Consider the following 25397-nt stretch of genomic DNA (forward strand, 5'->3'; position numbering starts at 1 on the left):
TCATAATAAATTGGAAATAAAATAATGCAATTTGGAAATTGCTATCATAAAAATTATATAATTTTACAATTTTAATTTGTAATATTTCACAATATTAGTTTTTACTGTATTTTTAACCAAATGAAAGCAGACTTGGTGAACATAAGATATATATATATATATATATATATATATATATATATATATATATATATATATATATATTACCTATGCTTTATCTATTCCATATACAGTATACCTGTACCTACTTTTATAAAATACTATATTAGACTTTATAATAAACTGTCAATACAGGATTATGATAATTTTGTACCAGATATCTTTTTAACGTCTTTGTTCTCTGTTTTCTATATTATTTCATTATTAGTGGTTTCGAACATGTTTCATATTTTATTTTGTATGCAGCTTTAAGCAATATAAATGTGACAAAATATTCTCTGTAATGTGAGAATGTTACAGAAAAAAGGCGAATTCCCTCCATCCGTCTATCCGTTCCCTCATAACTTCATGAATCTATCTTGCCTAAAAGTCATTTCTGCATAATCCAATTCAGAGCAATTTGGCTGGATTTTAAGATGATTTCTGCACCGAATATCCTATAAAAATCGAGTTACTTTCATCTGTCTGTTCATGAGAAAGTGCGAGAGAGAGAGAGAGAGAGAGGGAAGGAGAGAGAGAGAGGGAGGGAGAAGGGGGCATTCAGTTCAATTGCTGTCTCTCAAATTCTCTCTCTCTGTCTGTTGGACGAAAACTAATCATACTAAAGGGCAGACAGGATTTACTCGCATTGGCTTTAAGTAACCATTCACTCACACAGACACACACACACACACACACATATTGTGAGTGTGTAATCAGAGGGGAGGGTGTGGTGCTGTGGTGCTTCATAAAGAGTGATTGAGAGTCTGTCTGCCAGCCTCACTGCACCAGCGTCCCTCATCTCTCTGCTTCTCTCCTTGCATCCTTTCATCCATGTGTGTTGTCATCTGTCTTGTCTTTCTTGTATCGTCTGCAATTTTTCCCTCCCTCTCAGTGGTCACACTTCACACTGTCTTGAGTGACCAGGCATTGTTTTTTTCTTTCCTTTCTCTTTTCAATCTGACATTTTTAGAGGAAAATAATATTACCAAATGGCCAATCAGTCACTCATTTTACTTTTTCATATGTTGTTTAATCTAATCGAACAATTAAAACTATAATATAACTATTGTATTAACTATTGTATTAACTACAGGCTCCAATTGAAAGACTAAATCACCAAAAAATGTAACAAAAAAATAAAAATAAAATAGTCTGATGTCATTTAACCTTTGTCTTTTCATTTTTACTTTGTCCATGATTTCTAAAATACTGTTTAAGAAATTGTAACTTTTATCCAATTAAGGATTCATTAAAGTGATCAAAGGTGACATTAAAGATTTCTAGTTTCTTTTGAACTTTCTATTTATCAAAGAGTACTCATTAAAGATCTATCAGGCTTAATAATTGTAAGACATTTTTCATGTGTACTAAAGACTATGTAATAATGCTGGAAATTTGGTTTTGCCAAACTGTATTTTTGATCAAATAAGTTTTGATGAGCATAAGAGACTTCTATAACAAATGTAAAAAAATCTTGATGACCCCAAAATTTTAAACAGTAGTCTACACTTGTCGCTCTTTTGTATTTCAGAAAGACTGAAGAAAAAAATTAAATAACTCCCTGTCTTAAAAGCCTCCACATCCCTCCTTTATTTTCAGGAAATAATGTATCATCATTTCAGTAAGAGTCTAGATCATTATTGTGATTCGATCACCTCATTGATGGACTACATTAGCATAGCAGTGTAGTGCTCTAACAAGACCAGCATAGCCTAGTTTATGCTGCCTAGTGTGGTGCCTGTGTGTGTGTGTGTGTGCGGCAACTTTCGCCTGAGTTGTATGGAGCAAATGTCCCCAAAAGGTAGTAAAACTTGAAACCATTTACATTGTGCAGAGCAGCTAATGGTCCTCACAAGGACAATAGATTAATAAACATAATAAATAATGTCTTAATTAAAATGCTGAAAGGTTTGTGTGAGGGTTTAATAATAGGGTAAGTGAATATAAAATGTCATTAGCTCAGTGTAAATCAATAGATGGATTTAAATGGAAAGTCTCTTCCCTGACAAATGTTTGCATGAAGGGTTAAAGGTCATGGAATAGTGGTTAGTAGCATATTTAATGATTCGAAAATGAAATTTTGCTTGTAAATGGTGTTTGATCCATGCACATTTCTCTCCTGATTCAGACGAGATTACTTTTTCACTAGAAAAAGCAATATTAAAAAGCAATATTTTAGCCGGAAGCAATGGTTTGCATCCATCTTAGTGATAGATTTGTTTTTTACAAACAAATTTTTGCTTCACAAGATAAGATTTGTGTGATGTTGTGATGTTTTTATCAGTTGTTTGGACTCTGATGGCACCCATTCACTGCAGAGTATCCTTTGGTGAGTAAGTCATGTTAATGATGATAAGATAGATAGACAAACTCATCTACATCTTGGATGAGAACATTTTTAGGGAATATTCATGTTTGGGTGAACTATTGCTTTAATGGAAAGAAAAGTGGCTAGCATTAAGTAAGCATTGTTTGCATATATGCCTAGACACAGAGGATGCATTATTTAGCTCGCTACTGTGAACGTGAAATACTGCGCACACAAAATGCATCCATATGCAGTATTGATGGTTTTGTACTAAATCTTTCTGTTTCAATGAAGCAATAAGCACCAAGAAGCTGGTTTACAGTGAATTTATAACAGCTAAGGGCCGCTGTTAGGCACGACGCGAAGCAGCTCAACCAATCAGAATCAAGGACCGGATCTATCCGTTTTATAAACACAAACTAATCTCAATGGAGGCAGAGATACAGGTTTGCCTGAAGCTGGTCTGTATGTTGTCTATACGTGTGTGTGTGTGTGTGTGTGTGTGTGTGCTGTACTTATGCTTTTTTCTGTATTGATCGAGAGCTCAGTAAATAAACTTCTGTCTTTGCTTGTCCAGCAGTTAACATCCTTTAGCCCTCCTCTAATACATCAACCTCTCATCCTTTCATCCTTTTCTCCAATCTTTATCCTTTAATATTTTTTTTCCATGCATGATTTAAATCATATTTCCATTGGTCTCTGTCTGCCTTTTCCATCGCTTTCACCTTTTTTACTCTGTCTTTTTTTCTTGCCTCTTTGTTAAAGTGACTGTTTTCCTCTCTCTTTATCAGTCTAACTCATGCACTCCGTCTACCAAAGTGATGCACCCCTCAAATTGACCTTTCCCTGACCTTCACTCATATGTCAATGTCCATGTTATTGATCTGAGCATGTCTGTAGATTGTTTCTTCAAAACACTGCCTTTCTGTAGCATTTCCCTTTGGTTTTTGTTGTTGGTGTTTACATCAGGTCATAGTGACACTGTTTAAGTCAGCGTAGACGATATCATTGACTGCGGTTTGCGTTAGACAACCAAATTGCTTTCAGGGCTACTGGCTGCTGCCATAGCAACCACGTCAAAACTATTTCCTGGCAATTTATTGAACATGAATTATCATTAATATCTGAAAAGCTGTGTTAGACAGTTCACCTCCTCTCTCTCCTATATAGTTGCCATGCAAACATGTACACAAAACGCAGACACTCTAACACTGACAAGAATTTTTATTTTTTTATCATAAAATAAAATACAATAAATTCTAACCAGCAAGGCTGTTTGTGTTATTATTATTTTCATGACAATCAAGCAAGACTCCCTTCCTTTCCACTATTCTCATTAGCCTATTGTTTATGTGAAAAATGTCTTATTAGGTTAATGCAAAATATTAATGTGCAAATTGCAAAAATGATGATATAACAGTTAAACTGTAAATTGAACAAAATGACATTTGTAGAGTACTTTTTTATTTTTTTATTTTTGCATTTTATAATATTTATTATTAGATAAATATTAATAAATATATATTTATTATTATTATTAAATAATAATAATTATTATTATAATGTTCTAAAAAATTGCACTGAAAAAGCTTAATGATCATAAAATTAACTTTATTTTCTTTATGCAAAAATTTTTTAATAATAATAATAATCTTGTGATTTTCATGGTGAAATATAATCTGTATATTTCAAGATTGTTTTCATTATGACATAATGGTCATGACAATTAAGCATATCATCCCCTCCCCCGAATTCTCATTAGCCTAAGGTTATGTGTAACAAAGACAATTCTCATTACTTGAATGTGAAAAAATAATGACATAATAGTTAAATTGTAAATTGTAGTATAATTTTTAATGTTTAATGTTTATCATTATTTTTATATTTTAATAGTATTTGCTATTATTTTGATATATATATATTTTTACATTTTATAAATGTTTTATTGTTTTTATTTCTGTTTTACAGTATTGACCTAAATGTCAATGTTATGAAAATAATCATTTCTGGAATTATATATATATAAATATATATATATATATATATATATATATATATATAGAGAGAGAGAGAGAGAGAGAGAGAGAGAGAGAGAGAGAGAGAGAGGAGCTATATATATATATATATTAAAACAAATCTTTTATTTTCAAACGATTTTTTTAGGGTGAAATGTAACTTCGCCAGCCTGTTTCACCAGCACAACAAAGAAAGTTGGTTTGTCTTAACTGAAGTATGCTATAAAACATCTCATAAAACCCAGTTATATCCCTATGCATTATATATCTACATACAGAGAAACAAATGTAGGTGTGTGCCTATAATTTCTCATTCATGTCCCAATCCAATCATATTCAAATTCATTTTAAGCCTCTTCATCATGCACACATACTCATATATGAGAGTGAGTGGAGTTGTAACAGGATTTCTGGTATTATGCAGGTCCTGTAAGGTCATCGGATCCAGATTTTCCATTGTGTGTGTCCTTGGGCAGGTTTCTCTCAGTGTGCATATCTATGTGTGTGACAGCAATTGAATGACACATACAAACCTGCCTTCTGTTGTATGTGTTTTAAGGGACCGTGTGCATGTGTCCTCAGGGGCTAGCAGTCTAAATTTAGAGACGAGAGGGAGACGAGGACCAAGCCCACTGTTGCCATAGAAACTCACCCCTCTGTCTCCATGGTGACAGACCCTGTTTTTCCATCTCCAGGATGAGGAGGTGTGACTTTAGGCCCTGTTTATATGTGCGTGTGTGTTATGTTAATGAAATTTCATCTGCATTCTGTAATCCTGATTGTTTAATCTGACTAAAACACCTCCAAGGGAAAGAGACAACCCACAGATGAACTCGATCACTCTGTGTATGTCATTGACCTCCTCTCCGTGTAAAGAACACCCCACTTACGCCCCATTACTTTAGGCAGAGTGTCTCAAGCTGTATGAATAGAGGGCCACCACTCAGACCTCTCAGAGAGATGCTAAAGAGGAGGAAAGAACCAGAGGTTCGATTACAGGGTACAAACAGGAGGAAATGTAGGGTTAAAGGGGCAGCGGAAGAGAAAATGAGGGGGTTGAGAGGACAAGTTGTTGATAAAGAGAAGTGATAAAAAGGAAGGGTAAAAGAGGAATGAAAATAAACCATGAGAGGATAAAAGAATGTATGCTATTATGCACCTTTTAGAAGATGCAGTCTCAGGTGTCCCCAAAATGTGTCTGTGAAGTTTCAGCTCAAAATACCCCACAGATCATGTATTATATCATTTTGAAAATATGACTATTTCACAAAATTCCTCCTTATTTTGAGTGGAAGCAGAAACCGGCTGTTTTTCGTGCATGTCCCTTTAAATGCAAATGAGCTGCTTTTCCCCGCCCCCTTTTTCAGAATAGGACTGTGCCTTTACAGCTCTCACCTAAGATACTCAGAGAAAAAAACATCTGTTTGTTTATGATTATCACATCTATCTATCGCACTGAAATCATGTGTTTTAAAGCCATATCCGTTTAAATTTACAACGTACAGTTTCCTGAGCGCACACTTCTGCATGCAAGTGCACAGAAAGCGGCTGTCACATGACATTTGAGGACACAGTTGTTGCTTGCAAAACAGAATGGCGGCATTGTTGGTTGGAAGCTTGCAGATTAAGGGGCAGTAATATTATTATAAGATCCATAGATACGTCATGGGGGGAGCAAAATCTGAGCAGCTCATTTTTTCACAAGCTTGCAGAGAAAGGTTTAGCAAGAAAAAATTTTCTGGGTTGCTCTTTTTCATGTTTTCTGAGTTGGTAGATGCACCAGGGACATGTTTACAGCACTTAAACATGGAACAAGTCAGATTTTCAAGACATGTCTTTAAATACAAAATTATATGCAAGTCTATTAAAATAAGTCTCTTCACAATACACATGGTTTCAGAGCAGCTTTATAGAAAATTTTTATGTTGAAGTTTTTATGTTAATATTTACATGCCTTAGTTAGATTTAGTGATAATATAGTTTACATTTTGTGACATAAGCAAGCAAGCGAGATTTGCTATAAAGTAATGCAGGTTTACTGTACTTATAAATCCAACTTTATATAAAGAGCTGAGTGACAACATGTTATGTTCTGAAACAAAATTAAAAAATATTAGCATTTGAGATTTGCAATATGTTTGCGATAATATTGTATGTATTCGGATACAATTGGATATATATCCATCTTTATACAGAGAGACGTGCGATAATGCAGTTTTAATTTTTTTGACTATATGAACAATCACCCATCCAAGATTTATTCAAATGGAACCTATTTACTTTTAATAACATTTAATATGCTTAGAAATACTTGGGCTGTTAAAATAGGTCGGTGGATCTCACAATGAAATGTCTGGATTATACTCTACCCTGAAAAGCATTTGAAAATAAGAAATTATATAAATAACATCCCTCAAAAGTACATCATTACTGAAATGAAATGCATTGCATACAGCATTTTGTTCCAAATTTAGCTACAACGGGAGTCAAAATAACAATAAAGGCAATACAAAAGCAATGGAATATAATTATGCACACAAACTCGCACACCTCGGGTTGCTGTTAGATTAATCAAAGCATCCTTTTGTGTCTGTCTTTTATTAGACTGGCAGAACTGTCTGTGTATGACTCTTTGCTGCTCACACAGACAGACAGCATAATGGCTGAAGGTTTTCATTGACTCTGTGTTTGTCTCTCTAATATCCAGCTATTTCCTCATTGACTTTTACAGCTCAGGACCAGTGACCTTTATTTCCCTGACTTTCTCTCACTCTCTTTGCACACACAGGCAAATAAAATCACAATTGTTAAAGACCATAACATAAATGTCACTCACACTTTCAATATGGTAGTAATGTTAACTTTTAATTTGTATATACATATATTACTTGGCAGTAATATCGTCATTTTTAAATGCTTGTCCAAATAGGGGGACCTGGGATTACTCAGAAGTATTTAAACTAATAAATTGTTCTTAATATATTACAACAAACAAACTGAAATCTAAATAAAAATGTGAAATTTTACACATAATATCAAGATGTGAACTGCAATCATATATTCTTTTTATATTCCTTCAATAACTATTGTTTGTATTTAAGAACATACAGTTCTGGAACACAGAACATCACTTTTGGAATCACAAAATGAATAGTGGTTAATTAACTTAAATAAATAAAATAAATGAACCATGTTCCTTCATTAAATATATAAATTCAAAGAAGTTGAAAACAAACAGCTTTAATATATTTACAACAGAAATCTTAGAATATATGAAAGTGGGGACTGATTATTGTGTTGAACAATGAGCGGCTTTTAAGTCAGTAAGGTTATACCTTTTGAAAAGATTCCTAGAGACAGTTTTTGTACTCTAACAGTGTAGATGTTCATATGTGGGATAATTTTGCCTGTTTTATTTTTTGCAAGTCTAAAACAGAGCAGGATGTGCTGCGTGCTGAATTTTAAATAAGGATACCGGGATTTGTTCAAATCCCAAATTATGAACAATACTAATAGCCAATAGCATTATTATGTGCAGTATTCCCATAAGTCTATCCCTAGTTGTGTACAGTATGTCTGTGTGTGTACCTCTTGATAGCTTCCTCCTGCCGTCTCTTCTTCTGGTTTTTCTCCTGTAGGTATGTCCACTGTGCGTGGTTACGGACGCGGTCGCTCTCTCGGGCGATGTCAGAGGCGTTCTGGATAACCAGCTCGTCATACGCCCTCAGACCGCTGTCCTCCACGTACTGCAGGAAATGTGTGCACTCGTCCTCCCCTGAATCCATCCTTCAGCACAGCAGAGAGACTGCCAGGAAGACAGAGAGAGAGAGAGACTTGAGTGCCTCATACACTTGTCATTCCGTCCTCTTGAGAGCTTGCTCTTTATAAAAAATAAAAAAAAAGAACTTGTGGGGTACAGGTGGGACGTATAAACACACACACACACACACAATGGCATGTTCTCGGGGGAATATGTTATCCTTTAACAATGAAGAGCATGATTCACTGCTGGGAAAGGGCAAGAGCTAGCATGTTTAATATATTTACATAGCTAACTAAGATTATGATGAGAACACAAAAATATACATATAGAGGTTATTATAATGACCACATCAATCCGCCCATTTGTCCAACCATCCAACATTCTATCCTTCCCTGTCTAGCTGTCCATCATCCATCCATCCATCCATCGTTTTATTGTTCTGTTTTGAAATTCTATCTATCTATCTATCTATCTATCTATCTATCTATCTATCTATCTATCTATCTATCTATCTATCTATCTATCTATCTATCTATCTATCTATCTATCTATCTATGTTGTTCTTTCCTTTTCTCTATCTGTCCATCTAACTTATGTTGAGAATATTGTCCACAAAGAACACAAGTATATAAACAAGTTGAGACTAGTCAGATCAGTCAGTTTCTGAGCATTACATGCAAGCAGTGGTAACATCTGGTCCAACATTATGTGCCACTTACAGGCCTTATTTCACCCTACTGCTTTGTTTCTACATGCTTACACTGTACATAAAGAGAAATGATCTTCAGTCTAGTTTTGCGTGAGTGTGAGAGGATGTCAAATTTATTTTTACAACTTTGTGTAGATGTCATCCAGTGTGCGGTTCTCTGTTGTATTATTCAGCATGTCTTAATATAGACTCTGATCTCAGATTGTCTCTCTCTCTCTCAATTCTTTCCTTAGTCACAATCCCACCTACACATCTGCTTCTCCTCCATTTAACGTCTCTCACACACTTCTGTACACACCCGTGTGAGCATGCGCACACACACCTGCACATGCCCATAGATGCCCTCACACTCTTACATACACAGGGACACACAGCTGTATTCTATAAATGGAATTTGAGGAGAAGGAACTGTGGGTTTCCAGGCAACAGTATCCTAGTGCGCTGACATAATGCAGGAAGCTGAGAACCTAATTCTGTGCTGAAGATGCATTAGTTCCGCTTTACACTGGCAAGCATGATATCCTCATGTGTGTGTGTATGTGTGTGTGTGAGAGAGAGAGAGTCTCATGTAATGCCGAAAGCATGAAACGAGATATTCTTCTCCTTTGTAGATATCTGTTTGCCACATATGGGTCATGTTTCACAATTATGTTTTATCACCATTTGTGTATGTATTTTAATAAAACATCTAACACTAAGTCTCTTTCTCAGAGTGATGAGGTGGCAAGATGCCACATTTCCATTGCTGGCGCTCGCACACACAAAATAGGTCAGCGAGACCACAGCACCACTTTAAAGGATCCCGGTGAGTGGAGTTTAGCTTCCTTATTCGTTCCATTACTCTGTAATTCACGGTTTCCTCCGCACCACACTACATTAATAGTGCCAATTCATGACTGAGGCATAGAAATAGCCTTCAGTACTGCACAACACACCCAATATGAGTTGATCCAGAATCATTGAAACACAAGAGAATCACTGTAATACACCAAGAACCAATTGGATGCAGAGATTCTAACATAGCACCCACATTTATTTAAAGGGATAGTTCACCCAAAAATGAAAATTCTGTTTCATTTGCTCATTTTATTTGTTCCATAGAACACTGAGGTTCTAAAATATTGAATTCAATGTATGAACCAAAAGCTATGGTCATTTTTCATTTATGTTCCAGAGAAGAAAGTCATAAAGGTTTGAAATGGCATGACATGGATGAGCTTTTCCTTTAACAGAACATGCCAAGTCATTTCATTGAAACGTTGTATAAATATCCCATTCTGTACAAATGTCAAAAGAGGTTCAATCATGAATGAGTCGGAAGATGTTGATGGGAATTGTGGGTAAAATGCTGATTTGGATCCAGAGCGATACAATTGATTCTCAGTTTGACTGTTCATGTAAACTGATGTATACGAGGAAACGGATTACATTTGAAATGAGAATATTCAAAATCATTTCATTAAAATGTTATGTTAAGATGTGTGCCATTCTGTACAGATGAATCATGAATGAGTCTTAAGACGCGGTTTGGAATTGTGGGTAATATGCTGATTGGATCCCATACAATCCGCTGACACTCTTGCTGTCATACAGATGATGAAGAACTGATAAGGAAAATGATGAGATGGAAATGAAACAAAGCAAAACATCTGGATGGACACACATATACACGATTACACTTACGGTATCAGTGAATCTTCTCTCCCGGAACAGCTGATCTCCAGGTGTGTTCTGTGTGTGCGTTTCTCAACACCGCACGATATCGAACCCCCCTGCGGCTGAGAGACAAGCCCGGCGACAGCAACGCAGCACGGAGGAAACACACACTGGCGTGAGGAAGAGAAAGATGAAGGACGTGTCCATCTTTTGGCGTTTCTAGAGCTCTGAAGAAAACTGAAGGTAATGGTCGGCGGTTTGACCCTTCCCCACCTACGACCGCTCCTGCTGGGCTACGGCCACCGAGGCTGTCTTCTCCCCCTACCAAACGCTTCTGGAAAGATCCACACCTCCCTTTGGTGGTTGCCTCATCTGTACTGTCCCCACACACGCGTGGTGTGTGTGTGGGGTGGGCTGCGTGAGGATGCGCGTAGTATGAATGTGTTCTCGTTTAGCCAGCTGGGGTGTGTGCGCAGAGACGTTAGGCAGCTAAATGCATCGTGTCCTACAATCTCTTTGATCCGTCCTCCCCTGCTGCTGCTGCTCCTGCCGCGGCTGCCGTCACAAGCACACACACATACCCCCATGCACGTCACACACACGCAGAGATGAGCCCAGCTCAGGCGTCAGTAGGCAAAAAGACCAGCTATAGCATCTGTCTTTTCCTTAGCTCCTCTTTCCTTCTTTTTTTCTCTCTGATCTCCTTCCCTCCAGCCCTCACTGCTTACTCACTCTGTCCCCTGGTGATCTTCTCTCTCTCTCTCTCTCTCTCTCTCTCTCTCTCTCTCTCTCTCTCTCTCTCTCTCTCTTTCTCTTCATCCCTCGTGTCTCTTAACCAGTCATGTGGTTTGCTTAGAGCTATCCATGGTTCTGAAAGAAAGAGCGAGACAGTGTGTGAGTGAGAAAGGTTGTGTGTGTGTCAATCCTCTCCTGAGGGCATGACCTCTGCTCGTACAATGTTATCACCAGGCAACTACAATGGCTGATGCAAAAATACTCAAGAGACAGTTGGATATGTGTATGTGTTTTTGGCATTTAAAAGTGAAATTTTATTTCTGCATGAAAAATAATGTCTGTTTTCAAACAGGTTTCCAAGGAATTGGAATACATAGACTATATATACCGTTCAAAAATTTTGGGTTGGTTAAATTTTTTTAATGTTTTTGAAATAAGGAGGAGCTCTTATGCTCACCAAGGCTGCATTTATTTGATCAAAAACACATTAAAACAGTAACACTGTGAAATTTTATTCCAATTTGTTTTGTTTTTTTAATTACATTTTAATGTTTTATTCATATGATGGCAAAGCTAACTTACTTACTTTAGTGACACATAGTCCATCAAAAATCATTCTCATATCCTGATTTGGTGCTCTATAATATCATTATTATTATTTTTATGGAAACCATTCTACATATTTTTAAGTATTTTTTGTGTCTCTTTATTGTTTTTTTTTATTGTTATTATTTAATGCATTCCTACTGAATAAAGGTATTTACCAATTTACCCAACCCAAACTTTGAACAGTAGTGTAGTTATATATTTTTTTCTAAAATATTGTATGTAGCTTTAAATAAATACATATGTCAGTTATGATTCAAGACTGTTTTCCATCTCTTTCTATTTTCCAGCCAAAATTGTACAGTTCTAAAATAGGCTTTCTACAAAAACATGTAAACTCCTTCTCTAGCAAGATGCTTAATGGGCAAAATGGGTGCATTTAGTTAATAATATACCCATTTTTTTGTCTTGCCGACTTCTATGGACCATGCTCTTATAGACATTGTGCTAGAGAGTTGTTTGTATATGTTGCGTAAGGATTGCGTAGGGCCTCTACACTTCACGTTCCTTCAGTTTTCTGTCTCCTCTGTTCTATCTTCCTGTCCTTTCTTGTCTCCAAGACTTTCTATCTCTCGTGTGTAGGGATGTGTGTTTGTTTCTGTGTATGGGATGAATGTCCATCTGGGAGATTTTGTCTATCAATCACTTGTAACCCTTCTTCACTTGAACAGTGCCCACTGTACACACACACATAAACAGAGGTCAAGATATGCTGATGCCTGTAGTCACATACACACACACACACACACACAAACATTCACAGTTTTCCTGTAGATACGATTATCTTTTGTGTTCAGAACTCGCTGACATTAAGAGCTCAATAGAGATAACAGATCACGTTCTTTAGCTGCTGGAGTAAAGGCAGGAGACAAAGACCCCACACGGATAAATGGAGGAGCAAGACACCCACGTTAACTATTCACGCACACACTTCTTGCTTGTGAATTCTTCAAGAGAACTGTTCAAAGAAGCACATTCCACAGTTCTGAACTTCACGTCAGCTCTTTTGAATTTTTTAATGCACTTCCTGTACATGTCACAAGAATACTTTGTAGAGACTCGCTGAAGAGCCACAGGCACATACAGAAATGTATGAGATAAAAATGGAAAATAAAACCATAGACTTTTATAGAAGTTACATGAAACAAAGAAACTTTAATTTTAGTACTTAGTAAGTAAGTACATCTCCAATGACACAGCATGTGGTCAGAAAATAAGATAAAAATAATAAAATAATAATAATATAAATTGTCTGTTAAATATTAAATTAATTGAATAAATAATATAATAATAAATAATATCTTAGTATATATATTCAGAGCTGAAAACATATTGGGGGAAAAAATTATTAATTTTTTACACAAATTATGTATGTATGCAAATTGTATAATTGGATATTATACAATTAGCATACATACAAAATTTGTGTAAAAAATTAATAAATTTTTTCCTCTCCTTTACATTTTTCACTTTCCAAACACAGTGATTGATTTTGCTTACAAGATTTTGCTTACATCTACCTTGTAAATATATTTTATTAGAAGGTTTTCAGAGGCATACTAATAACTGTGTGTGTGTGTGTGTGTGCGTGCATGTTAATATATATAAATACATTGTTTTTAACAACTAAGTAATTGATTTTGTATATTTGATTTGATTTGATTTTAAACGCACTTGTCTCCTGGCTGGGAATCACTGATATGAGAGAATGGTTCTCTGGATATAAAGAACTGAATAAAATGGATCACACTGCCTCTAGTGGCCATTTACTAAACTGTGCCATTCTCTAAACTGTGACAACTGACCAGTCACTGGTCAGTTTTTACAGGTACATCCTTCTATTATAGTTACATAAAAAGAGGGAGCTGAGGCATATTTAGTAAAGGAAATATCACAAAAAGCCTAAGACTTAAGGATGGGCTCTTTTGACTTCTGCAACACCATAGCAACCACTAAGAAATTGCATAGCAACAGGCCAGAACCACTCAGAACACCTTGGCAACCATAAAGCAGAACCTAACACTGTAGCATTGTGGTGGCAAGTTCTGCACAGATCAGCACTTTTATTCAGAAAATAAAAATAATGTTGCATCTTAAAGCTGCTGTAAGCACTTTTTTGGAATAGCACACAGGACATGTCCTTGCTGTCAGATACCCCTATAATAAAAGCCCTGAGAAATCACACAGGCTCTGTAAACAGCAAAAAAAACTTGACTGCTACCTGCTTGTTAGCCAATCAAAACATTCCAATGCTGTGAGTGCAGAGGGCTACCTTTTTTTCCACCACACAGTCGAAGAAATACAATTTCTGACATTATTAAGTTAACATGTCATTCCAAACTTGTACACACACACGTACATTAATTGAGAGAATCTTAAATCATATATATATATATATATATATATATACATACATACATACATACATACATACATACATACATACATACATATATATATATATATATATATATATATATATATATATATATATATACATACATACATACATACATACATACATACATACATACATATATATATATATATATATATATATATATATATATATATATATATATATATATACACACATGTTTGTTTTTGTGAAAAGTGGGGACATGCCATAGGTGTAATGATTTTTATAATGTAGAAACGTTATATTCTATGGCCCTTCACCAACCCTACCCCTAACCCTAACCCTCACAGGAAACTTTGTGCATTTTTACTTTCTCAAAAAAACTCATTCTGTATGATTTATAAGTGTTTTGAAAAATGGGGACATGGGTTATGTCCACATAAGTCACCCTCTCCTTGTAATACCTGTGTCATACCCATGTCATTATACAAAGTTGTGTCCTGATATGTCACAAAAACATGCCCACACACACACACACACACACACAATTTTATACAATATTTAATAAGACTGGATTTAAGATTTCATATAGTTGCTGTAAAGTGTTGAGAGGAGATATTCTGTACAGATAGCAGGATTCAGAGCTGATTTTCTGAGGTGAGGCTAAGCCAATTATAACTCCGCTGAATTATTAAATCTCTCTTTCTCCAGCATACATACACATCTCTTTCTCCCACTTAAAAGTGCATAATGTTCCAAGGTAACAAAATTGTCCAAATACTTGCAGAGTGAACACACACACATACCCTCTCAACGGTCACAATTCTGCATAATTCATTGTGTCACATACCTCAGCAGATGTCATGCCAAGCTCAGACAGTGAGCCTCCCGCAGGGGTTTAAGAAGCTGCCGCATCCATTTGGTGCTGGATTGCCACTTCTTCAAATCATCCTCCATACCTTCATCCAAAGACTTCAGCCTTAACATAGAAAACAAATACCAATCGTACAAAAACATTACTCAGTTCTTTAGTGTCACATGATCCTTTAGAAATCATTTTTATATTTTAATTAGCTGTTTAAGAAACATTTCATTATTATTTGAAATAGAAAATGTATTACACATGTACGTATTGTTACTTTGATCAATTTTTTACTTTTTTACTTTATTTTTTACTTTACTTTTTTTCTAATATTATTTACCCCAGACTTTGGTATAGTTTCCCAAAAATATATATATAATAATAATAATAATAATAAATAGTGTTTTTCACATTAATAAATAATAAGAAGAAATGTTTCTTGAGCATCAAATCAGCATATTTCAATAATTTTTGAAGGATCATGGGACGTTGAAGGCTGGAGTAAAGTGGAATAAATTACAGTCCATTTAAAAATACATTTCAATAGAAAATGCTTCTTCTCAGTTTTTACTGTATTTTTGGTTAAATAAATGCAGTCTTGGTGAACATAACACACTTCTTTCAAAAACATTGACCAGCAATGTATAGATATATACAGTTACATCTCATGCAGTTGTACTGAATATTTGACTATTATATGGTCACCTTCACCTTGGTATTACTTAATTGTAATAAAATGTTTGTCTTTAAACACTTTATAGATGCTTTCCTACACATGGACTGACAGATGGACGGATAGACAGATGCTTGGAACAAACAGACAGTTTGATGCATGAGTCAAGGGACCTGAAATCCAAGATACTAAAACTATAAAAATGTAATATCAGTCCTCTTCTTCCAGATGCATGACCAGCACGTTACTTAGCTCATATGTTTACACTACTGAAGGAATGTGGATTGTATGTCGCACATTATTTAGCTCTTGAAATAGCCAGTGAGTGTTAATCCCTTCTGCAGGGAGGATGTGTTGCCTTTTCCTCTGGCTGGTACAGCAGGAGAAGGAGTGAAGCTCCAGGACGGAGAGGGATTAGGCTATTTTCAGCTCTTATCAACATACTTTAAATCTTTCTGAAAAACCTGAATTAGTGTTTTTTATTCAGAAACTGCACGCTAGCCTTTACAAGGTCATTTCTCTGCATGCAACATAAGCACGCAAGAAGCTCATTGCATTTGCTGCACACGTAGCCTAATATTGGTTCACATTGGAGAGCTTCTTAAGGTCACAGTCTGATTATAGATGGTTAACTTCAAAGTTTATTATACATTGATGATACATACACATACGGGTCTATTGCACATATGATCTCATCCTTTGTCATCCATCATTCGTCTTGCTCACTTTTGAACTGTGTCTTGGTCTGGGCAGATATCTGTTCCTCAGCCGTCCAGCACTCATAATGAATTGTTTATGGTCAGTGCACTCTCACTGCTGCAGCATGGTTCATCCTAACACACACGCACTCTCTCGTGTGCTAAAGAGAGAGAGAATTCCACCATTGATTTAGCTCTCCTCTTTTCTGGACAGCACCTCGAACTGATTCTGTACAATAATGGCATTACACAGCTCACATATTAAGATGATAAAATCATGGGCCGGTGACCTTAACTCACCCATTGCACTGTGGGAAATAAACTGTGATTGGATTGTGCATTGATCATTTTGATCAATGCTACCTTCCTCCTAAGACACCAGAGACATCCTCTCTTCTTTATGTTCTTGTTTTAACTGTTTAACCATAAAAGTATAGAAATTAACTGAACAGTCCCCATATTCAGTATGTGCCTATGTGTACAGTCTTATCAAATGACGGTATATAGAAACCTTGCTTGTTTTTTAAATCTTAGGCAATGTTTAGAGCTTCCGTTGTCTTAAAGGAATAGTACAATCGTTTTATTCAGTTCTTGCTCTGTATGAAAGGATCCAATCAAAGCTCATTCTCTTATAAATCTTTAAAATAAAATAAAAAAATTAATAGAATGTATACATTTACGTTTATTGCAATTGTTAATACTAATAAAATTAGTTATTTACTGAAAATTTGTACCTTATCCTGCTGTTTTGGTTTTATGAACTTAGGTTTTATGTTTAAAACCAAAATTATATAATGAATCAATGTTATTTTTAGCATTATGTACATACAATTCTAACATTTATTCATGTTTTGAATTGGCTTTAATTGAAATATTTTTCATTATGTATTTTATGTGCTTTTTCATTTTTATTAGAAGTTTTTATATTTCTGTTTAGCTTCAGTTACTTCAAACTACTACTTGAACTTATTTTAGTTAGTTGCGAAGGCAACATTTCTAATCTTCATAAGAGTTTTCTAAGTGTAAGTAAACTTATTTTATTTTATTTCAGTAAACGAATAAAATATCGAATAGTTAGTATTAGAGAAAAATTGCATGCATAGTGTGAAAAGCCTACAGCTGTCACTGTTTTTAAAGGTTTCCTTTTTCTTTTTGGCATATATTTTTAGCTTTGTGATTACCGATTCCAGAACTTTATCTGAACTTCATTTCGACCGCAAACCACTGGAGGGAACACTTTGATAATTCATTAGTGTGAAAACTGGTCTCTGATACTGCTCACACTGCTGTTAAATCTCAGAAGATAATAGCCGATTGGGAATATTAGAAAACGTAGGAATATTGCACCGGCTAAATCAAAGAGACACGGAGAAGAGCAGCTGTGGACTTGAGAAGGCTGAAGAGAAGTTTCCTGAAAAATTAATCATGTGTGCATCATCTTTCTATTAATGGTATATGCATCTACCATCCCAAAGGGGATTCTCAACCGCTTTTTAATAACGGACAGTCTTTATTTAAAGAGGAAGAGAAAGAGACAGAAAGAGATTACTCTAATGCATTCAAACACTTCACTTGCTCACAGATGACCTTTTAGCCTTTTATTATCTCCAACCGAACCGTATCACATTTTTAATCTTTGTTCAGACAGTCCGTCAAAGGGTCAGTCATCCTCTTGAGTAACAGAATCTATTCTTTTAAGGAGAAGAAATATGCATAATTGTCGATGTGGGTAATAAGATAAGACTGAAGAGCAGGAAGTAATCAGTTTAAAGACTAACGACTGGAGTGTAAGTATCAGGCTTAGTGTCTCCTAGTCTGATTCTGTTTGTACAATACTGGTGTCTTCACTCTGACAGATGCATTAAACTACAGTATGTCCATTTGTTTAACACGGCCTGGGGCTCTGGTTTTCTGAATCAAACCACAAGAGACGCCTGAGCAAAATGGCTCATTATAATGTTTGCTTCCACAAGCATTAGGAGATGTTTTACTTATGCTATATCTTGTTTAAACAGACACCCCCACACACACAGACACACACACATGATGGACATGATTTGAAAAGCCTCTATTTATCTATACAAACAACACTGCACATGCTCTTATCATATCAGTATGTTAGAGTAGACCATAGAGCATTTCTCCAGGGAATTAATGGCACAGAATTGGCCTTGGTTATATGTACCATAACACAGAGGTCATGAATCATCCTTGACCTCCATATGCCTCTCCTGTCAAAGCCAACCCTTTTATTTCGCCCATCCCCCTGTCAGCTTATATATTTTGAAATGTCATTATTATGGGAATGATATTTTCTCATTATGTAAATGGTGGGTGAAATTGGGCCCTAAGGATGTTTGCATTACTTTAGCATAATATGCATGGAAAATCTTTCAAACCCATATGGCCACCGAAATAATTAATTTATATGTAGTGTGCATTACTGCATTACTCTTACTTTTTGCTGAAGTTTGACTAGCATCTTAAAGGGAAACATTATCGAAAGAGAATCATTCAGTAGTTTAATTGACAAAAAAAAAATGCTCTGGCATGGTAACCTTATTTAAATAGTAGTATTTGAACTAAGAACATGACCCATCATTTGCACATTATGGTCAATGTTAATGTTAAATTAATTGTATAAAACAAACTATGGTATGCCTATTTATTTATGAATTATGCTATTGTCCCCTGAAGACATTTTAAAACTAAAAACTAGCTGTAGTTTATAAAATTAGGTTCTGTTTCCTCACTTTCCTTATTTGATATAAAAGTAGCCTACATTTTCAAATAGGCTACGACAGCTACAACGTTACACAGTTGGTTGTATGCTAGCCTACTAGAGTAAAATCATGGTAAATTCGAGCAAGGGAGTCCTGACTAGAAAGGCACTGCGTTAAGAGCAGCTTTTTGTGGCTCAGAAGGGTACCGCTATGACGTTAATGCCACTCCGTTATGATGCTGTTATGAGAGGATGCGGTTTCCGTTGTCACCGGATTAACTACAAATCCGCGAGCAAACCGCCAGCTTCTGGGAACGAGAGCCTGATTCCACCTGCGGTTGCCGTGGAAACGTAACTTCTCTCAATCCTCATTTCCCAGCTTGTCCATCAGTAAAAAGGGTAATGGGATGACACTTGAATGCTGGAAAAACAGAGGTGAATAGAGTCAGCCAATCAGTCATTACGAGAAAGAAAATGACTTAATAATATTGTTTTCGATTAATGGAATTTGTCAGGTCAAATTTTGAGTCGACTCTTTTGAATGAATCGGTTCGCGGTTCACAAAATCAGTTGGAACTTCACTCATTCAGTTTTCCTTATTCGCTGAGCCGAAGTATTGGAAAGAACCGATTCGCCAGTCGGACTTTTTGAATAATACGCATGCGCAATGAATAGGTCATGACCTGGGTTAGCGAGGTTTTCATCGACGGAAACTTGTTTCAATTGCAGTAATTTTCACTGAGGTAATGTAACCTTTATACTTATACACAGTTCTAAAAAGTAAGCTTGAATGAAATGTAATAGTTTAACGGGAGTTTAACTTTATGTTGACGATGTTGCAACATCTGACGTAACCTGAGGTGAGGCAAAGGGTTGGCTAACTCTGTTTTAGTTTGATGTTTTGGCTTTAGTCACTGTATGTGCTTTGAAATAACAGTGATGTTTCAAGGTGTATTCATTTTTATTTAAACAGATGGTTTGTGCAGCAGAGCTCATCAAGACCCAGTATTAACGTTACCATCTAACGTTACAGGTCAGTGCCATTATATCATCTGTTGCTAATCATGCATAACTGTGTAGTTTATGCAGAGGATAAGGATGTTCAAGTTTTTTTTTTTTCCAAAATATGGTGAGTTATCTTTCTTTAAGCCCAAGACCATCACCAAAACTGAATAAACTCTGCGGGTTTTGTGAAGTTTGGTCGCCACACAGTGGCCAAAGCCAGTAACTGCAACTAGAAGTTTTAAAATTGAAAAAAAAAGACAAACACTTTGTTGCAGCTTATGTTTGTTTAATAGGCCATAATTTGTTTTCCCTATTTGAAATTTCACCCTTGAAATCAACCAGATTAGTTTGTCACTACGTTGATTTGTTGTACACTCACTTTCTTTTACAGCCTGCGTTGTACATATAAAAAATATGTTGTAGTGTGAAGCTTTAAATCATGCTGTTAGAGTGATTTGATATGAAACAAAAATAATTGTGCTTGTTCCCGCCCGGTTTCGAACCGAGGACCTTTCGCGTGTTAGGCGAACGTGATAACCACTACACTACGGGAACTGAGCTTTGCGCAGGCAGGAAGTGACGTCATTTTTGCCTTCTTATCAGCACTGGGTTGTTGGACCATTTTGCTTGAATATATTACATTTGCGTTCACTTACCACATGACAGAATATGTGGCATACTTGTTAATTGTGAATGAAAGATTACACCAATGTGTTTATGTTATTATAATGCAAAAATTGTGATCTAATGGTGGTAGGCCTATATAGTTTTTAAAGAATTCAAAAGTGTAAATTAAAAAGCTGTTTAGATGTCATTGTGAGTTGTACGCTTTCTGAAAAAGCCCTTAACACATGTCATTATAGAAACTAGGAAATAACTGAAAGTCATGGGCTGTTTGCATAAACTGTTTTTTTGTTTTTTTATTTAAGACTGGTCATAACTTTTTTTTTTTTTTAATTCACATAACTTTACCTGTTAATTTAAACTTACAGTACAGTTTCAAAAAGAAAGAATGGTTTAATCTGATTCTAAGAAATTGGTGTTTAAGAAATTCTTTACATAGTTGCTGTGTTTTGGCAAATGTCCCCAGGACTTTATTTCAGTTCAGTATGATTCACTAAAGACATTAAAATAGAACACCATAAATAATAGGATGATTAATTACTGAAAAACATGAAATACAATGTCCGATGTGTAACAATTGCAGAAAATGAACTTGTGACGTGCATTTGGGCATGTTCCTTATTCATAATGTATGTTTTCAATAGTATTCTTGATTTTGATGCTGGAAAATTTGAGTAGAGTTGTGTTTTGAATTTAAAGATTGTAATATCAATTGATCTGAATGATTGCATCCAAGATATTTCTAGATGTAAAACAGAGTGAAAAACAGACATTTTCTTTTCAGACAAGTACTTCAGGCTAACATTCTGGTAAGGTTTTCTCAAAGTTATGAGCAAATGAAAAACAAGCTCAAAATATAAGCACAAAAACCATTATGCATTAATACATTTTCCTATAATGCTAAGTTGGAAGTTCATCTAACATTTAAACAATTTTAAAAGAACATTTAAAATTTGTTTCCATTTTGTTTGCAGAATAAAATGGACCATTAACATAAACTTTCACATTTGTATAACCAATAAAAAACTGGAAGTTTTGAACAGCAATTTTCACTTGGTTAGCTGGGTATTAGCTCACAGTGTGTAACTACTCTGAGAAAGTGTTGATCGATTTTGACTTGAATTAAGTTCCTACATTTGTCTTAACTTTATTTGCTCCTGTAGAAACAACGACACAACCGGGAATTGCCGTGCATCGCAGCTGTCCATTTTTACTGGAATTGGGGATAAATAATTCTGTTTGACTGTCCCGATTGATTACTGGTCAAGACTCTTCACGCTGGAGCCCGTGGGAATGGATGAGCATGGTGTTTATGTGCTTTAGGATAAACGACTGCCTATAAAGGGCCATAAATACATCCACAGATTGTCTCGAGAGCGCATCGTAATCTTTGTTGATAGTCAGTTGCCGGGAAGAGTAGCTGCAAGCAGACGATTCTCCTCCAATAGATGTCAATCAAACAAAGGCCGCTCGGGCTTGCTGGGATGCCAAAGCTGACATTGCTCCAGTTATTTCTCTTTCAACGCTGATAAAGAAGTACCATTCTTATAACCTAATATGAAGATTTAAAAAAGTCATGAAAGAATGAAAAAGAACAAAAACGTTTCATATTAATCTAAAATGAAGTTTTATACCATGCTTACTTTTGTCACTAGATGGCGGTAAAACTCCAATAATAATTCATGTATCACCATGCATATCTAAAAGTTTGTGTGGTTTAAACTCGCTCGTTGCATAACGGGACAATGCACCTCATTCATTCTGTGGTAAACGTTTAGTCCCAAGCACTCCTTAATTGTTTCTGGTGGAAAAAAAATGTAATGTAGTCTACTTCTCTGCAAACGCTTGATGCATTTGAACCCTTGCTTCTATTAAAATACTTTATTAGATAGTATCACACGCCGTCTTAAAACTTTTTAGAAAACTATACTAGTCATTGTGCGTTATGATTAAGCATTATAATTCTGATGTCGTTGCATTTGTTAATTATTAAAACAATATGTATTGATTTATCTGTTTATAGAACGTTTCTGATATTTTCTCCTACTCTATACATTAATTCGGTATAGCCTAAATGTGATTTTTTTAATATTTGAATTTGAAACGTTGCATCAGATTGACAGCCTGCTTAATGTAAGGTCAATTACAACACTACATACATATTTTAAAATGCACATTAAAATGACAATTTAAATAATCAGATTACCATCTAAATAATTAGATATTTATTGGTTGCAATAATATAGATTATCATTAAAATTGCATGTTTTTGTTTGGTGGCTGCAAAAGACATAAAGGATTTCAAGTTTTCTGACTGCATGTGCTCTCTCGGCCTTCGATTTGCCGCGAGCACGCGCAAGGTCTAGTGTAGCGAAGGCATAAAATCCAGTCTTGGCTGTGCAACAAGCACTTCAATTACTAAATACCCTTTCACTCAAAAGAAGCGATACACAACATATGAATGAATCAGATTTATTATGGGATAGCGATGGATTTTTATGAGTGACGAACAGGCGTGCTAGATCAGCACAATGTCTTTCCCCACAGTGCAGTATAATGAGAGAGTTTTGTGGCTTGGGTCTCGTTTTACTCTCAGATTTTTTTTCAGTGCTTGTTTAACGTCCTCTAGCACGACATATCCAGCGTGTTTTAGGCAGCGTTTTACTTTTCTACTTTGTAGACAATTGTCTTAACTATCACTTGCAACTATTACCTGCAAAATAAATAAATAAATAAAAGGATATATTTAATAAACCAATATTCCAGTTGCTGTTTTAGAGATGTGATCAAAGTACTCAAGGAAATTAAAATACGTTTGTTTGACATTGTTAGATATTTGCTAATGCCATTCTATTGGATCGGTTTCCCCCGTTATGTGCCATCTTCATGAATAAAATTGTTAACTCTTACTACTACTTTTAAACCCATTTAAGCCTGACGCGATATTATTAACGTTGTTTTATTAAAGCCATTTTCAATCGCCATTGATTTCACAGTAATCAGTGTTGTTGCTGTTGGACGTGGAGCCCCACCGCGGATGTGTGAATAGCCCACTGCTCGCCAAGCAAAGCCTCAACCTATATATTTTCTACAGTATGCGAATTATGCAGGAACTTGCAGGGGATCAACATTTGTAAAGGAATTTCAATAGGAGATTTTCGTAGCAATCTGTTATGGTCCCGAGCAACCCTGATTGCCTTTTGGCACTCAAACGTTTTAAATAAACACTTATATTTTGTGATATATTTGTTAATATGTGATATACGAGTCCACTGATGATTCGAACAAGTGTTGCTGTACGATTTCGTGATTACTAACTTGTGATCTAACTTTTGTGGTAGTCTACCCGAAGTGTTTAAAATGCTGGCCTACTTGTCAAATAGCTACACGTAATCGAGAATGCATCATAAACAATCAATGCACGGTGTGCAAACTAAGGTAAAACATAAATAAATAAAACAAGCGATGTTTGCTGCCGCCTGTTCTACCCACTCTCTCTTCCGTGAAGCCTGTGGTTACGGGATGTTTCCGCTCGTTTGAAGCGGAGAGGCTGGGCAGAGGGAGTCGTTGGCAGAGTCTCCGCGGATGTGAAGAATGCGCCCGTGTTCGCTCGGGCTCCCGTTACGCGCGTCTCCTCGGAGGGGCAGTGCTCGCTGGGGCACCGCTGCTTTTTCTTCCTTGTGCTGCCTGCCTGCTATTTTCCCCCGCGTAATATTGTCTGACAAACCAACAAGCATTATGACTTTGCCGAGTTAAATAATGCCGTTAACTGATGCCAATGTAATTATATTAATTAAATGACCGGGGTTAATCGGGTTTTATGGTCGTAAAAACTGGATTAATATCATTCTTACCTCAGCATATATTTCTCAACATCATTCTTTTTCCCTCTTTTGAGTAATGAAAATAGGCCTATTAAACATCCAGCAAGTTTTTGCTCACGGTTTTTTTATTTTTTTATGTTATTAATTCTACTATTGTTTTTCTTTGGTAGTGGTGTTTGAAACTACTTTTAACGTTTTAAAGTAGCATTTTAGTTATCAAAGGATACTGCTATTGACCACTCTATAACAATCACAAACATTAGCCTAAATAATTCAGCCTATTTCACACGCTCTAGTATCTGCACTGTTTTGATTTCGAGTTTGAGGAGCAGCCGACAGGATGTAGCATTGATAAATATCCCTGTTGATCACTTGATTGATTACCTCGCGCAAAGGTCACGCGGGCGCGCGGTAATTTCCTTGTGCCCGCGGCTCCCATTTCGCTTTCAGTCTGGCTCGAGAGCCCCCGACTTTACAAATTATGTTTTTATTTTAACCCTTCCTTTGCCTCTTTAACATCGCCGAAGCTCGCCAACGACCTCTGTGTGCTGTACATCAAACGACAGAAGAGGGCAAACCTTTAATTAGTTTGGGGTATTAATCACAGAAGGTAAACTGTATCATCTCTTTTTTGATGGGGTTGAATTTAAACCCGACGACAAGCTAATAATTAATCTCGTTTCCAAAAGGGTTCTGG

At 35.8% G+C, this 25397-nt stretch overlaps 1 protein-coding gene, 1 long non-coding RNA gene and 1 other non-coding gene across 3 annotated transcripts in view; 1 reads left to right on the top strand and 2 right to left on the bottom strand.

Annotated features, from left to right (window-relative positions):
• The window catches only part of nyap2a (neuronal tyrosine-phosphorylated phosphoinositide-3-kinase adaptor 2a), a 40033-nt gene extending 28683 nt beyond the window's left edge, over positions 1–11350 (bottom strand). Inside the window, exons 1-2 of the mRNA XM_026282101.1 lie at positions 10620–11350; positions 8053–8269 (exon numbers count right to left, since the gene is read on the bottom strand). Coding sequence (XP_026137886.1) covers positions 8053–8249 — 197 coding nt within the window. The 5' untranslated portion in view covers positions 8250–8269; positions 10620–11350. The remainder of the gene's footprint in view (positions 1–8052; positions 8270–10619) is intronic.
• An 8554-nt stretch (positions 11351–19904) lies between these two features.
• On the top strand, positions 19905–23450 carry LOC113114963 (uncharacterized). Its single transcript, XR_003293814.1, has 3 exons — positions 19905–19990; positions 20221–20280; positions 22040–23450. It is a non-coding gene; the product is annotated as an uncharacterized LOC113114963 (long non-coding RNA).
• Positions 20735–20807, bottom strand: trnav-aac (transfer RNA valine (anticodon AAC)). The gene has a single exon. It is a non-coding gene; the product is annotated as a tRNA-Val (tRNA).
• Positions 23451–25397: the final 1947 nt, after the last annotated feature.

Source organism: Carassius auratus, chromosome 15 (genome assembly GCF_003368295.1).
Source record: "Carassius auratus strain Wakin chromosome 15, ASM336829v1, whole genome shotgun sequence".
NCBI lineage: Eukaryota > Metazoa > Chordata > Actinopteri > Cypriniformes > Cyprinidae > Carassius > Carassius auratus.